Source organism: Diabrotica undecimpunctata, chromosome 7, assembly GCF_040954645.1.
Source record: "Diabrotica undecimpunctata isolate CICGRU chromosome 7, icDiaUnde3, whole genome shotgun sequence".
Lineage (NCBI taxonomy): Eukaryota > Metazoa > Arthropoda > Insecta > Coleoptera > Chrysomelidae > Diabrotica > Diabrotica undecimpunctata.
The window spans coordinates 155,095,023-155,109,319 of NC_092809.1; the positions used below are offsets into that span (position 1 = coordinate 155,095,023).

At 31.4% G+C, this 14,297-nt stretch overlaps 1 protein-coding gene across 1 annotated transcript; it reads left to right on the plus strand.

Annotated features, from left to right (window-relative positions):
- Positions 1 to 330: 330 nt before the first annotated feature.
- Positions 331 to 12,715, plus strand: LOC140446055 (endoglucanase-like). Its single transcript, XM_072538568.1, has 3 exons — positions 331 to 492; positions 5,931 to 6,248; positions 12,275 to 12,715. Exons 1-3 carry the CDS (start codon positions 453 to 455, stop codon positions 12,655 to 12,657), a joined length of 741 nt encoding a protein of 246 aa, XP_072394669.1. The 5' UTR covers positions 331 to 452; the 3' UTR covers positions 12,658 to 12,715.
- The last annotated feature ends 1,582 nt before the right edge of the window (positions 12,716 to 14,297 follow it).

A 14,297-nucleotide genomic window follows, 5' to 3' on the forward strand; every position in this document is an offset into this window, starting at 1 on the left:
TCGAGTTATGGGAGTTTACAAGCATTAGGCCTAGTGAACCCAGATCAAGGGTACCATCTCTCCAAAATTTTTAAAATATTTAATCTACTAGTAAGTATAATAATTATTATAATATTTAAATATTAAATAATTATTAAAAAAATATTTTAAAATTGTAACATTTTTTTAAAACAGTAAAAAAAGTTATAAAGATTAAATCTTTCTTATTAAAAATTACAACAAACAAATGCGTCAAGTCTTTACATGTAAAACACCATATCTGTATCGATCTATTTTTTATATATTTGTAGTGGTTTCTCAAGTGGTTTGCACAATACTATTAAAACACCCAATTTATCAGTAAAGCTTCAGAAGTTGGAATACAATAATAAAAGTTGGTTGGTGCATGCCTTGAAAAAAAGTGTTATTAACACAAAAGTGTATATTATTTGTTACCAATATAAATTTATAATATGTATACCGGTATTCTGAATATTTTTGTGCTTTCTTTAGGTAAGTTTTATATAATAATACTTAATTTAGGTAAAAAGAAATAAAATAAGACTTACTCACAATCAAGTTAATTTTACCACCAAAACGACCGGTTTCGCTTACTACACTTTGCTAAGCATCTTCAGGACTAACGGTACCAGGTAAATTAAATGCTGAAATTACAAAGCCCACATTAGGGTGATGTCTTATAAAGATAACAATTACAGTAATTACGTTAAAAATTACATATCTGTGATTATTAATATGAATAAAATTGATGAAGCAGACACAGTAAAAACCCACAAATTTTGCATAAGATAATTTATTTTATTGAAATAAATTAGTAAATAACCAAAATACTACTTACATGCGGGTACAAGAATTATTAATTAATAATTCGTGAAATATAGTTCAAACTATAGTGGATTGCTGGTGATGGGTGATCATCTGTTTTATTGTAGCTGTTTGATAGTTAGTAGGGAAGTTCTTGAGGGGGGATATATTAACAAATGAAATGGGAATAAGGTATTATGTAATTGTTTGGTCAATGAAAGTGATGTTTTATATTATTTACTTCTTAAAAGTTATTTACATTTATTCCACAGATATAATTCAGAAATATGTGTTAATTTATTGGATTTTTAAATTAAAAGGATAGGCAAATGACAATGAATGAAGTCAGATGTACAATTTTGTGGGTGTGCAACTGCTTTTTATCAAATTTTGATAAATTCAATTTGGTTTCTGTTTTGGCAGAACATTGTGACATATATTAACATTACTAAAATTAAAACACTTAAGGAAAATCAAAGACAATAAGGGACAAACAGAACAAAATTAAAAAGAAAAGACAGACATCACAATTTTCTGCCAAAACAGAAACCAAATTTAATTTATCAAAATTTGATAAAAAGCAGTTGCACACCCACAAAATTGTACATCGGACTTTATTCGCTGTCATATACCTATACTTTTAATTAAAAAATCCAATAATTTAACACATATTTCTAAAACATATCTATGGAATAAATGTAAATAACTTTTAATAGGTAAATAATATAAAATTACATAATACCTTATTCCTATTTCATTTGTTAATATCTCCCTCCTCAAGAACTTTCGCGCTAACTATCAAACAGTTACAATAAAACAGATGATCACCCATCACCAGCAATCCAGGATAGTTTGAACTATGTTTCACGAGTCATTAATTAATAATTCTTGTACCGGAAAGTAAGTAGTATTTGGTTATTTACCAATTTATTTCGATTCAATAGATTATCTCATACCAATTTGTGGGTTTTTACTTTGTCTGCTTCATCAATTTTATTCATATTAATAATCACAGACATGTAATATTGGCATAATTACTGTAATTGTTATCTTTATAAGAGAGCACCAGGTGCTCTCCAGGTGCTTATACAGCGGTGTAGAGACGTTGATAAGGACGTGTATTTGTGCTTTGTGGATTTTAGAAAAGCATTTGACAATGTCAATCATGAACAATTGATAGATATTCTGCGAAAGACAGGTATTGACGACAAGGACATTCGAATTGTGGCAAACCTATACTGGGGTCAAACAGCAAGAGCAAAAATTGGCAACGAACTCACTAAAAGTGTGCAGATCAAAAGAGGTGTCCGTCAGGGTTGTATATTATCCCCACTCCTATTCAATATTTATTCCGAAGAAATATTTAATAAATGTATGGAAAATGCAAATGAGGGCATAAAAATAAACGGCGAGTTAACAAACAATATAAGATATGCCGACGACACGGTGATCCTTGCCAGTACCATAGACGAATTACAGCAGGTAATGGAAAGAGTTTATTTAGTTAGTGAGGAATACGGCCTGAGCCTCAACTTCAAGAAGACAAAGTGGATGCTGATAAGCAGGAAGCAACAGCCTGCTCGACAGTTACGGATAAGTAACATACTAATTGACCATGTAGAATCTTATGTGTACCTTGGCACCAACGTAAATGCAAAATGGGAACAGGCCACAGAAATTAAGGCGAGAATAGAACGAGCTAGAGCAGCATTTAGCAATATGAAAAAGCTCCTCACAAGCAGGGATTTGTCTCTTCCCCTAAAACTACGACTAGTTAAATGCTACATTTTTCCGATCTTACTGTATGGTGTGGAGGCCTGGACGCTGACGGAGACGCTCACGAGAAAACTAGAAGCATTCGAAATGTGGGTGTACCGACGCATTCTTCGTATATCCTGGACCGAACATGTCACCAACACAGAGGTAATCCAAAGAATCGGAAAGGAGAAAGAAATCGTGAATACAATTAAACAAAGAAAGCTTGAATATCTAGGCCACATATTGAGACACGATAAGTACCGTCTACTGCAATTGATTGTCCAGGGAAAAATAGACAGTAAGCGAGGGCCAGGCAGGAGAAGACACTCGTGGCTCCAAAATCTGAGGAAGTCGAACTATCGGTCCGAATCTCACATCGGTCGAACTATTCAGAAGCGCCGCAAATAAGATCAGAATTGCCATGTTAATAGCCAACGTTCGCAACGGACAGGGCACTTGAAGAAGAAGAATAAGAGAGCACCATAATGTGAGCTTTGTAATTTCAGCATTTAATTTACCTGGTGCCGTTAGACCTGAAGATGCTTAGCAAAGTGTAGTAAGCGAAACCGGTCGTTTTGGTGGTAAAATTAAATGGATTGTGAGTAAGTCTTATTTTATTTCTTTTTACCTCTTTGAAATGGACTCACATATGCAACACATTCATGATTTAAATACTAGATTTAAATATAAATGTTAATGTATGTAATAGTAATATTGTTGATATTAAGGGAGATATAGGGTGTTAAAGTTGAAATTAAATTTTTTTTTCTCTGTAGCTTTCATGTTTGTGGACGTTTATGTATAGAAATTTATAACTGGGGACTTTTGAGTATAAGAAATTTTAATTTAATGTAGCTGATAAAATGCGTCACATATACCACATATGTGCCATTAATTGAGGCTAAACTTTTTGCTTTTTATGTTATCACTGTTTATGTCAAAAAAAATTATATAAAATTTTAACAATAAACAGACATTGTACTGTCATTAACTTCAAAACTTAACAGTTTTTGAGATAATCGCATTTTACAAATCAGCTGCATAACAACGCAAATTCTCCAGGTCACAAAGAAAATAGACAAAAATATCAATACTTCTGAATTTTGGTTTGAAATTCCTCTAACTAATGTTAAAAGTTTCCGATATAATAAAAGAAAAATAGTACACGCTAACATTTTTTTACATACGGTATCAGTAGGATAATTAATAAAGTGTTATAGGATTTATCGTTAAACAATTTACGTTTTATATTAAATTAAAGTCAAGCTAAGCTTACTAAGATACAAACCACATTACGAAATAGTTAAACTGAATAATACAAAAATTTTTTCAAAGTAAGTGTTCAAATTGTCCACCATTTTCTTCAATGCATTTATCAATACGTTCCATTTAAGATTGTCTCATATTAAATAGTATCATATCATTGCTTCAAAAGAAACTTTTGAAGTATTTTTTTCTTCCCGAAGTTTGCTGCGAGTGTTTATAGGATTCTTGTGGACAATCGGTTTCGTTGCATTCCTTACACCAAAATTGAGCGAATTAAATTCTGGCTACGTGGTAGCAAAGAAAAAACTACTACCACCACCAATTAAGCGTAGAGGATAGTTGGTATTTAAGTATCTTCTAATTGTCTTTGTATAATGTGGGTATTAGAAATGAAGTGAGCATTTCTGTGAACAAAAAAGCATTTCCTACTTATATTTAATAAAGCAAAATAAACTAGACATTACAAAAGTCACTGATTGATCGAAACAAGACTTATTTTTGGTTGTCAAAAGCATTTGTGACATCGGCCTTCTATGCTAAGATTTCCTGTAATGCGTAAAATAAAATTGAGGTTTTCAAATGATGGCATCGAAACTGGCTTCAAATAAAACATTTAGCAGCGTTAAGAAAGCATTCTTTGGTCTAGTGTAACCATCTTTGACTAGTTTTATAAGAATAAACTATTAATTATCTACAAGTATTTCGTGCTTTGACGTACAAATATCACAACTAGAAATTAATATGCAGCTGATTGGTAAAATGTGATCATCTTGAAAACGGTTATAGTTACAACTAAAAACAGATAGGTATATCGTTTTTTGTTGTAATATTGTATCTCTATTATTTTTTTACACAAATAGCGCTAACTTGAAGAGCAAAAAGCTGAAGCGCAAATTTATCTCACATATGTATTCCTTTGCTCATTAAGGCGATAGTGTCCTGTTAGGAAACCTACGATGATTCTCAGATTACTTCTATTCATATCTAGTAAATCTTTGTAACACATTTTTTTAGGTTCATGTATAAAAGTCTAATGTTTAAGATTCGTTTATTTGTAACAGTGGTTCAGTTTTATCCGTTCCATCCAGTCCGCTATTGTTCTTTTGGATGTGCTTCTTGTTATGCCTACGACGGGTTCTGGACCGATTAATGCTTTTTATTTCCTTTGTCCTGGCAAGTAGTTCCTCTTTTTTATTCCCTATAATACCAGTATGTCAGACTATTTAGTTGTTTTGGCATAGCACAATCACAATACACAACAATAATTAGTTTTTAAAGCTATTAATCTAAATTTAATATGTATTTAAAAAAATACAGTTTATTGATATATAATATATTATGATAAAATTGTGTAAGAAATAAAAACAAAAACAAAATTCTCACTCTAAAAAAGCGGCCACACTTTATACAATGTTCTCACACGCTGAATTGTCATTAAAATTTGAAGTATTCCCATATCAGTTGCGTACAATTGTCTAATCTATTTAATTAAAATTATTATTTTGTGGAACATTAGACTTTAAGACTTATTTAATAAAATTTATATTATTAATAATAACAAATTTTTTTGGTTATTTAATCAATATAATTCTAAATTTCCAATATAATGATGATTACATTTTTCTTTACCTTTACATTATTATACCATGTTGACGCCTATGAAAGATCGAGCAGTTCCGTATCTGTTTCGTATTATTAGCTGTGTTAGGAAAATTTAAACTCTAAGATTGACGTTCTGGAAATTTTAAATATAAGGGACGTCACTTTATATAAATTGTGACGTGCAACGTTTTTACTTTGAAAAGTGGTATATTAAAAGATTTGTAAATGTCACACATTAACAAGAAAAATGAATAATTTTATTGTGTAATAAATATGCTACTTGTTTTTATGTTGGCTTTTTGTGTTTTTATACACTAATTATATTTCTAAGTGATATAACTACTGTTTTGAATGAACTGTTTTGATGCTCACAAGTGTTAAGAAAAACTACATGTTTGTCGAATTAGTCGATTTTATTTAAGAAATCTCTTTAATTTTTTTTTTAAATAAACTAATAGGTCTTTTAAATATTATACTAAAATTTAAAATATTTTCTACAGCCATAGTCACAGCATCTTCAAAAGAAGCATCACCAAATATCGTGGCAATACCTGGGGGTGCTAGTGGCGATGCGGTAACTACCCGATACTGGGATTGTTGTGTTGTATCTTGCAGTTGGGATGCTAACGTTCATACCAGAAACGGAAAACCCGTTAAATCTTGTGAAAAAGATGGAGCAACCTATAGTACAAGGGAAAATAATGGAAATTCTGTTTGTTATCCTGATCATCCCGGAAATGCATACGTTTGTAACAATAATCAACCGTTCGTAGTTAATTCCACTCTAGCTTTTGGATTTGCTGGTGTATCTTTTCAAGGTATATATGTATAATTTTATATAATGTATAAAAACTAATATCTTAAATAATTCTTAAAAGTACATAAACTACAAACCGTAAAATGAAATCCTTATAATTTATTATTAATGTTTGAGATTCAAATTGGAATCTGTTTTCGAAATGAAAACAATTGGAAAACGTGAATGAGAAACGATTTTTATACAAAGGTTCATATTTATGTTTAATATAGGCAAATTAGGAGAATTACTTAGTTCTAACCAAATAAAGAATAGAAAATATCAACCTTGGTCCAACATAACAAATATTGCTTAGGGAACCTTTTACAAAAAATTTGACAAAGTTTGGTTAAATATTTTATTATCGTATAGTATATCATAAGAAAGAAAATTTTCCCAGCAAAATTTTCGATTGGTATAAAAGTTTGTTGCCTGGCAATTTTCGCGAATTAAATTTTGATAGTTAAATCACTCGAGTGATTTAGTCAAAATTTCATAGGCTTTTGTTCATTATATAAATGCCAGAAACCTGAAATTTTTCTTGACATTGCAGCATGTCATTGCAGCTAGCTAAAGACGTCGTTTCATAATAATCCCTATTGGCTATCATTTTCGTACAACTTCTTTTCTATCATCATCCAGCCATAAAATTCCACTGCTGAGCATAGGCTTCTTTCACTGCTTTCATTGCATTTTGACCAGTTCGTATGTTTGCACATTGATGTCAATACATGTCATCAATTCCCACCTTTTTCAAGACACCTATCAGTTTCTTGTGGGTGACCTGATCAAAGGCCTTTTCGAAGGCAATAAAATACATATATACTGGTTGTTCTATATCCCTATATACTTGAACCATGACCTACAAACTTAACAACTGCAAACTGATATGGATATTAAGGACAACGAAATAATAGGTAAAGTAACACGAAATAATTAAATATCAATCAATCAGTAGAAAATGGAACATTTCGTTAACTAGAGTATACAAAGAAAAATATAATGCCATAACAAACCAAAAACAATAAATAAAAACAGACTACTAGTTTTTCAAAATTATTTTTAAAATATTTTATAAAAAAAGCTTGCAAAAATAGCATTAAGGTATTTAATGTGAAACACAATGTGTTTTTACTTGAAAAACAGATAGTTATTGACGAAAGTCTTGAGAAGAAGTAGAATTATTAAATTTTTAACTGTACTTGTTATAGCTGCTTACTTGTTAATCACTTGTACTCATGCAACCATATACGAGATGAGATATACTTCATCTCATGACAGATGTCATTAAAGAAAATAATTTAATTTCACTACTATAAAATGAAGTATAATGAAGAAAATCAATATTTCGAAATAATCTATTTTTTTTTCTTTCACAATGAATATATTAGAAATAACTTTCTCCAAATTAAACATAGGTTTATTCAAGTGAATTATGTTTTTGTGCATTAAATGATTTTGCAAACTTTTTGTAAAATAATTGTAAAAAAAATAAAACGGCTATAAAATCTTAGAATGTGCTAAGTGCCATCTCAAAAATATAAAAAAAATTGGGTAACTAATTATGAAAAACACAAAATATGTAGGTTCTAAGGAGTTTGGGATTAAATAGGTCTTCATAAAATTTTCTATTTTCTTGCTTCAAATAGGGAACCATTGCCAACAAGTTTTGTTTTTTTTTTCTTCAGAAATTCTACTCTGGCAGGTAAAGTTAGAAATAGTTATGCAATAGTTTTAATTGTAACATTTCTCAGTAAAACCTTTGTTGATTTCCAAGTTTCCAATTCATTTAGAGTTTCTCGTATTTTAACTAATCCCGGATTTTGTCGGTTAATGTTGATCCATTGAGCTTTTGAAATTTGAAGCTTGGATGTACTGATTGAACTTTCAGAAGCACCTTTAAAATAGAAGAAGTCCTCACAGTTCATTATTGTAACAAGAAATGGTGTTTTCTTTACAGCTGCTGTCATCATTCTTACGAAATCCATAGGTACCTCACACTTTTCTTGCTTTTTTCGCTTTTCAATTTGGGAAATCCCTGTCGAAACTCATAAATTAATGACCCGATACTAGATACTTGTGATTTATCTCATTGAAATACCCCTTGGAAACTGAATAAATCCATAAAAACAATGACATTTTATTTTTATTTTGTCCGAATAAGTTTTGTCGCTCCAAATTGTTCGTTTTCGTTTCTATGTCCGTATATTAGTGAATGCTTTCAACACACACGAGGCAATTTCATTCCCTCCATGTCCTGTTATATCCTCATGCCACAAAAACATGAAGCCAGTGTTATTGTCCCCTAGGTGAACACAAAGGTTGTAGTTGGAAAGCTGTCGCATATAATACATTTGACTATGAGTTAGAGTTGGCAATGATAAGACCTGCTGTAGATCCATAGAAACTGTCATGGTGTCACTCGTGAGTTGCTGACAATTCTGATAGTTTCTCATTGCTTCTACAACTGCTTCAGCTTTTCGGTGGTGAAGTTCTAACTTATATTGAGCATCTTTCTTTGTGGAATCTTTTGTTTGCAAGTGCAGTAAATCACAGGTAGCATAGGTATCCGTTCTAGGCTTACGAAAGCTTACTTTTGTAATAATAATAATGATAATTTTATTTTTGGAAATTTGAAAATAAAAACGATAGCACACTGCTGAATCAGGATGAGCTTCCTTAAACGCCAAGTAAAGTCTATTTATCTTGAGATCGGAGCTCGCTTTTTAAACGGTTGTAATGTCCTACGTCTCTGGGAAATTTGTTTATGTGCTCGATAACCAATGCTTTATCTTCCGGCACGAACTTTCTAAACTGCAGTTTATTACCTCTCCTTTCCTTAAAAACTGAATCTCCTTTTTTTCAACTTAATTAATGTTTCAATTTGTCTTGGAGTTATTCCAAACACCGCGCAAAATGTCTTTCTACACACCTCTAAAATGTTGCCTTCTCCGTTGGGCAATGTGAAGGAAATCGTAACCTGTCTCTTACTCTCTTCTGGTCTCCCATAATTTCCATGTGTTCTCCTCTTGATAGCACACACATGGATAAAATTCACAGCATACATATTTTGCCGTACATTATCATTTAAACCATAAAATTCGTGAAAAAATTTTAATTTTTGTTTATACTGTATCTCTTTACACTTCAAGTTGCATTTGCACAATATCTAAAACAAAATTTCAGAATATCTACTGCCCAAAAATAAAAACAATATTCGACTAACCCTATTTTCAGGAGGCTGCTTGGCAGGAACTTTTTTATTATTTTTCTTTGTATAGTACTCTTCTCAAGCATTTCTTTTTTTTTCTGCCTTTTCTGTTGCTTATTGCCATTTCTAGAAGTAGCATCCGCATTCATTTTGATATGATTTTAAGATTATACAGAACGAGATAAACAGTAACAAATTTATGTAACAATAAAATACTGAAAACTTTGTTTTCAAAACTTCCACAAAATTTATTTTAAATTTTTATCACTACAGCTGTTTCGGCTAATTGCCTTTCTCAAGTGATCTGTTTTTGGCATGGGTTTACACTTTATAGTCTCTAATGAAATAGGTTGAGGAGGGAAGAACTGTTTGTCTCAAGTTGGTCATTCAGAATTATTTTTGTGTTTTTTAATTTGTTGATTTCCATAGATTCTAACAAAGATAGCTTAAGGCCTTTATTTTGAATATGTAGAATTTTAAATTCGTTATTAAAAGAATGATTATGATCTAGAAGGTGAAGTGCGTATGTAGAATTTGTTTTTCTATTATTGAAAGCCTTTTATGTTCTGCTATTCGTTTATTAAAATTTCTACCTGTTTGACCAATGTAAGTTTTTGGGCAGTCGCCACATTTAAGTTTGTACACACCACTGTGTAAGTGTTTTTTATGTTGGCTCTTGTTGTTTTTAATATATTTGTCTAGGTTGTTATTTGTTCTGAAAGCTGGTGTTATTCCTTTCTTTTTTATGTGTTTGGCTATTTTTGTTGATATTTTGCCTGTATATGTAATCGAACAGAAGGTACTGAGTTTTTTCTCTGGTGGTGGAAATACTAAGTTCATGGCTTTCTTGTGTAGTTTTTGATTTAACATTTTATTAATTGTTTGTTCGTTGTATCCATTGTTTACTGCTATTTGCTTAATGATATTTAATTCTGTCTCAAAATTGTATTTTGACATAGGAATTGCTGTTAATCTATGTAACATACTATGATAGGCTGCTAGTTTATGTTGTGTGGGATGGGATGATGAATTGTGAATAGTCGTGTCAGTATGGGCAGGTTTATGAAATATGGAGAAGTCATATTTGTTTTTAAGTCTGGTAATTTTTACATCTAAAAAATTTATGGATTGATTTTGTTCTGTTTCTATTGTAAATTCAATATGACTATGAAGAGAATTAATATACGATAAAAATTGGTCGAGTTGCCTGTTAGTTCCTGTGAAACATACCAGTACGTCGTCTACGTATCTCCACCAATATAAAAACTGTTTGAATATGGGATGTTTTGAAATCTTTGTCTCTAGATGATTCATAAAAATATCTGATAGCAATGGGATTAGAGGATTGCCCATTATAAGTCCTGTACTGTTATTTGTATATAATTCATTATTAAATTCAAAGTAGTCCTGGTTTATGCAAACTTCAAGAAGATGTAAAATTTCAGATGTAATGATTGGATTTGTACTATTTTGGTCTAAAAGGTTTTTTACTAGAATAAAAGTTTCTGTAGGAGGGATACTAGGAAAAAGATTTTTTACGTCAAATGAAATTAATCTGGAGTTGTTAGGTAACTGAAAATGTTGTGTTTTATTAACTAGTTCTATTTTATTTTTTATAGTAAATTTAGGTGAAAATTTAGTGTGTTCTAAAATAATCGCTAACAGTTTTTTTGAAAGTTTATATGACGGAGCTGTATAAAAAGACACTAGAGGTCTTATTGGGTGATTCGGTTTGTGTAGTTTAATGAAAGAGTATAATTTAGGAGGCTGTGGGTTCCCAGTACCTTCTGCTCGATTACATATACAGGCAAAATATCAACAAAAATAGCCAAACACATAAAAAAGAAAGGAATAACACCAGCTTTCAGAACAAATAACAACCTAGGCAAATATATTAAAAACAACAAGAGATAACATAAAAAACACTTACACAGTGGTGTGTGCAAACTTAAATGTGGCGACTGCCCAAAAACTTACATTGGTCAAACAGGTAGAAATTTTAATAAACGAATAGCAGAACATAAAAGGCTTTCAATAATAGAAAAACAGATTCTACATACGCACTTTACCTTCTAGATCATAATCATTCTTTTAATGACGAATTTAAAATTCTACTTATTCAAAATAAAGGCCTTAAGCTATCTTTGTTAGAATCTATGGAAATCAACAAATTAAAAAACACAGATATAATTCTGAATGACCAGCTTGAGACAAACAGTTCTCCCCTCCTCAACCTATTTCATTAGAGACTATAAAGTGTAAACCCATGCCAAAAACAGATCACTTGAGAAAGGCAATTAGCCGAAACAGCTGTAGTGATAAAAATTTAAAATAAATTTTGTGGAAGTTTTGAAAACAAAGTTTTCAGTGTTTTATTGTTACATAAAATGAATTTCCATCAAGTAACGGTCGAATCCATCAATTAGTAACAAATTTACTAATACAACATCAAAACAGTACTGAAACTGTCATATTTATTGGCACTTACTACATTTTTTACCTTCGACGTAGTGGCGATTGACAAGCATTCACTCTGTTGAGAATTTTTTAAGTACGGTTGTTGGTTATGATACTTGATAACATTTTAAAGGTATAAAATAAAAATGGGATTTTTTAGCACTTACCGCATTATTTATTTCATGTCTTCAAATAAAAATACCAAACTGCTTTGATAATTAAACAAAATATCTTTATCATATACGCAGTAATCAAGACAATAACTTTAAGAGTAATAGAGATTCAAAATAAATATGCTGCATAATTGAAATTCGATTATACCCACATTTTTATTAGCCTTTCAACATTTCAAAATAAATATATATCTTGTGTTTACTTAGGTGGTGCTGACCTTGACCATTGTTGCCATTGTTACCTTTTGAGTTTTAAAGGTCAACTACAAGGCAAACAGATGTTGGTTCAAACCATTAACACAGGAGCTGATGCCGTTGCCCACCATTTCGATTTACAAATTCCCGGTGGAGGAGTTGGTTATAATACACAAGGTTGTCGGATTCAGTGGAATGCTCCTGAGAATGGATGGGGTGAGCGTTATGGAGGAGTTACGTCCGAGCAACAATGTAGTGAATTGCCATGGCAACTACAGGCAGGTTGTAGATTTAGATTCGAATTCATGGAGGGAGTTTCGAATCCACCCGTAACTTTCCAGGAAGTTCAATGTCCATCACAGTTGGTAGCTCTCAGCGACTGTGGAGATCTGTAAGAAAATTGTACATTTGATTTGATTTTATTGTAGAAATATACTAAAAAATGTTAACTGTTTTATTTGTTTTAACTTAATATAATATAATATCAAAAACAATAATTTAGTTAAAAAACCTTTTAACCCTTAACTACTGACGTGGATGTTTCAGGACGTAGACTCTGACATACGGTATGTCATACCGTTGCCTATTCTCCTTTGTTTTTAATATGAATTTATCTTATATCACTGTATTTGTTTTTTTACATCAACTACGGAATGATTCTTCACATTGCTGTAGCATAATATACTGCTACAAGTAAAATAAACCTAAAGAATATTATGAATGCATGCATAATATTTAAAAAAATGGTGGACGTTACTACAAAATCGTTTATAACCAAATTACAAGAAAAATTGATTACTTGTGACTAACAAATGGTAAAATAATGTTAAAAGAAACAAACTAGTGATTTAAATTTAATAAGAAACTAAAATACAAAATTCTGACAATAGCCAAAAATTACAATAAAATAACTGGTCATTTTGCGCGCAAGGTACGCAATTTTTCTTTGTAAACTGTAAGCACACTGGTTTTCCACAAGAAAAGCACACATAAAAAGTCTTTCGCTTTAATGCAGTTGGGCATAAGTAACACGTCTTCTTTTTCTCAAGCCTTTCTTCAAAATCTGCTTCTTTTTGGCGTTTTTGTCCTAGTAGTCGTTCAATACCACATAATAATTCTCTCAAGATTCTGGAATTTTCGAATCTTCTTTGTAGATGAGGTAAAACTAATTGTTTCGCCAACTCCTTTGTGTAGTTTAGCCTTTCCATGTTATCTTCTTGTAGTAATTGGTTCACAACATGCTAATTAACAGCAGCTATATCAATGATGCGGTAAAAAATAGTAAGTGGCCATCGGCGAGAACGACGTTTTACAGAATATTTGGCCCACTTGGCATCTAAAGTATCGACACCTCCTTTCGTACGATTATAATGAGCTATAATTTCTGGTTTTCCAGTAATCTGATCCGTGCCTATTGAATGGTGCATCGAAGAAATAAGTAAAACAGCCCTCGATCTTTTTGGCACATGGGAAATTAGGGATAAACTTTTCGTAAATCCGTAAGTAGTTGAATTTACTTGCCTACATCGGTGTGGCTGGAATTCCGGAGGGATTTCCCGTTTATTTTTTTTGAGGGTTCCCACATACGTTAACTTCTTTACTTCTAACTGCTTTACTAATTCTATAGAACTAAACCAATTATCAGCTGTGATATTACGGTTAGTTCCATAAATAGGTTTAGCAAGCTGAAGAACAGATTGAGTTAGTTTATTCATCTGCTTTTCTTCCTCAGATAACCCAGTTCCGTCAGTGTCCTTGCCTTCATATATATAGGCATTGTATAAGTAACTTGTTCGTGCATCAGTGAGGCACATTATTTTAATGCCATATTTTACAGGCTTGTTAGGCATATACATTTTAAACCTACACCTTCCCCTAAAGCCGACCAACATTTCATCAGTACAAACACATGTGCATACGGAATACAGTTTTTGACAATTTGGTATGAATATATTAAATATGTTACTAATGGCTGCTGTTGGATCTATCTTTTCTCTTTCTTCTCTATCCAGAGGGTTATCAAAACGTAAACATT

Bases quoted from the DNA above. Each gene is read 5' to 3' on its own strand.
- LOC140446055 (XM_072538568.1), top strand. From the start codon at position 453: ATGTATACCGGTATTCTGAATATTTTTGTGCTTTCTTTAG. The intron at 493-5,930 runs GTAAGTTTTATA...TATTTTCTACAG, and splicing joins TATTTTTGTGCTTTCTTTAG to CCATAGTCACAGCATCTTCA. The intron at 6,249-12,274 runs GTATATATGTAT...GTGTTTACTTAG, and splicing joins TGCTGGTGTATCTTTTCAAG to GTGGTGCTGACCTTGACCAT.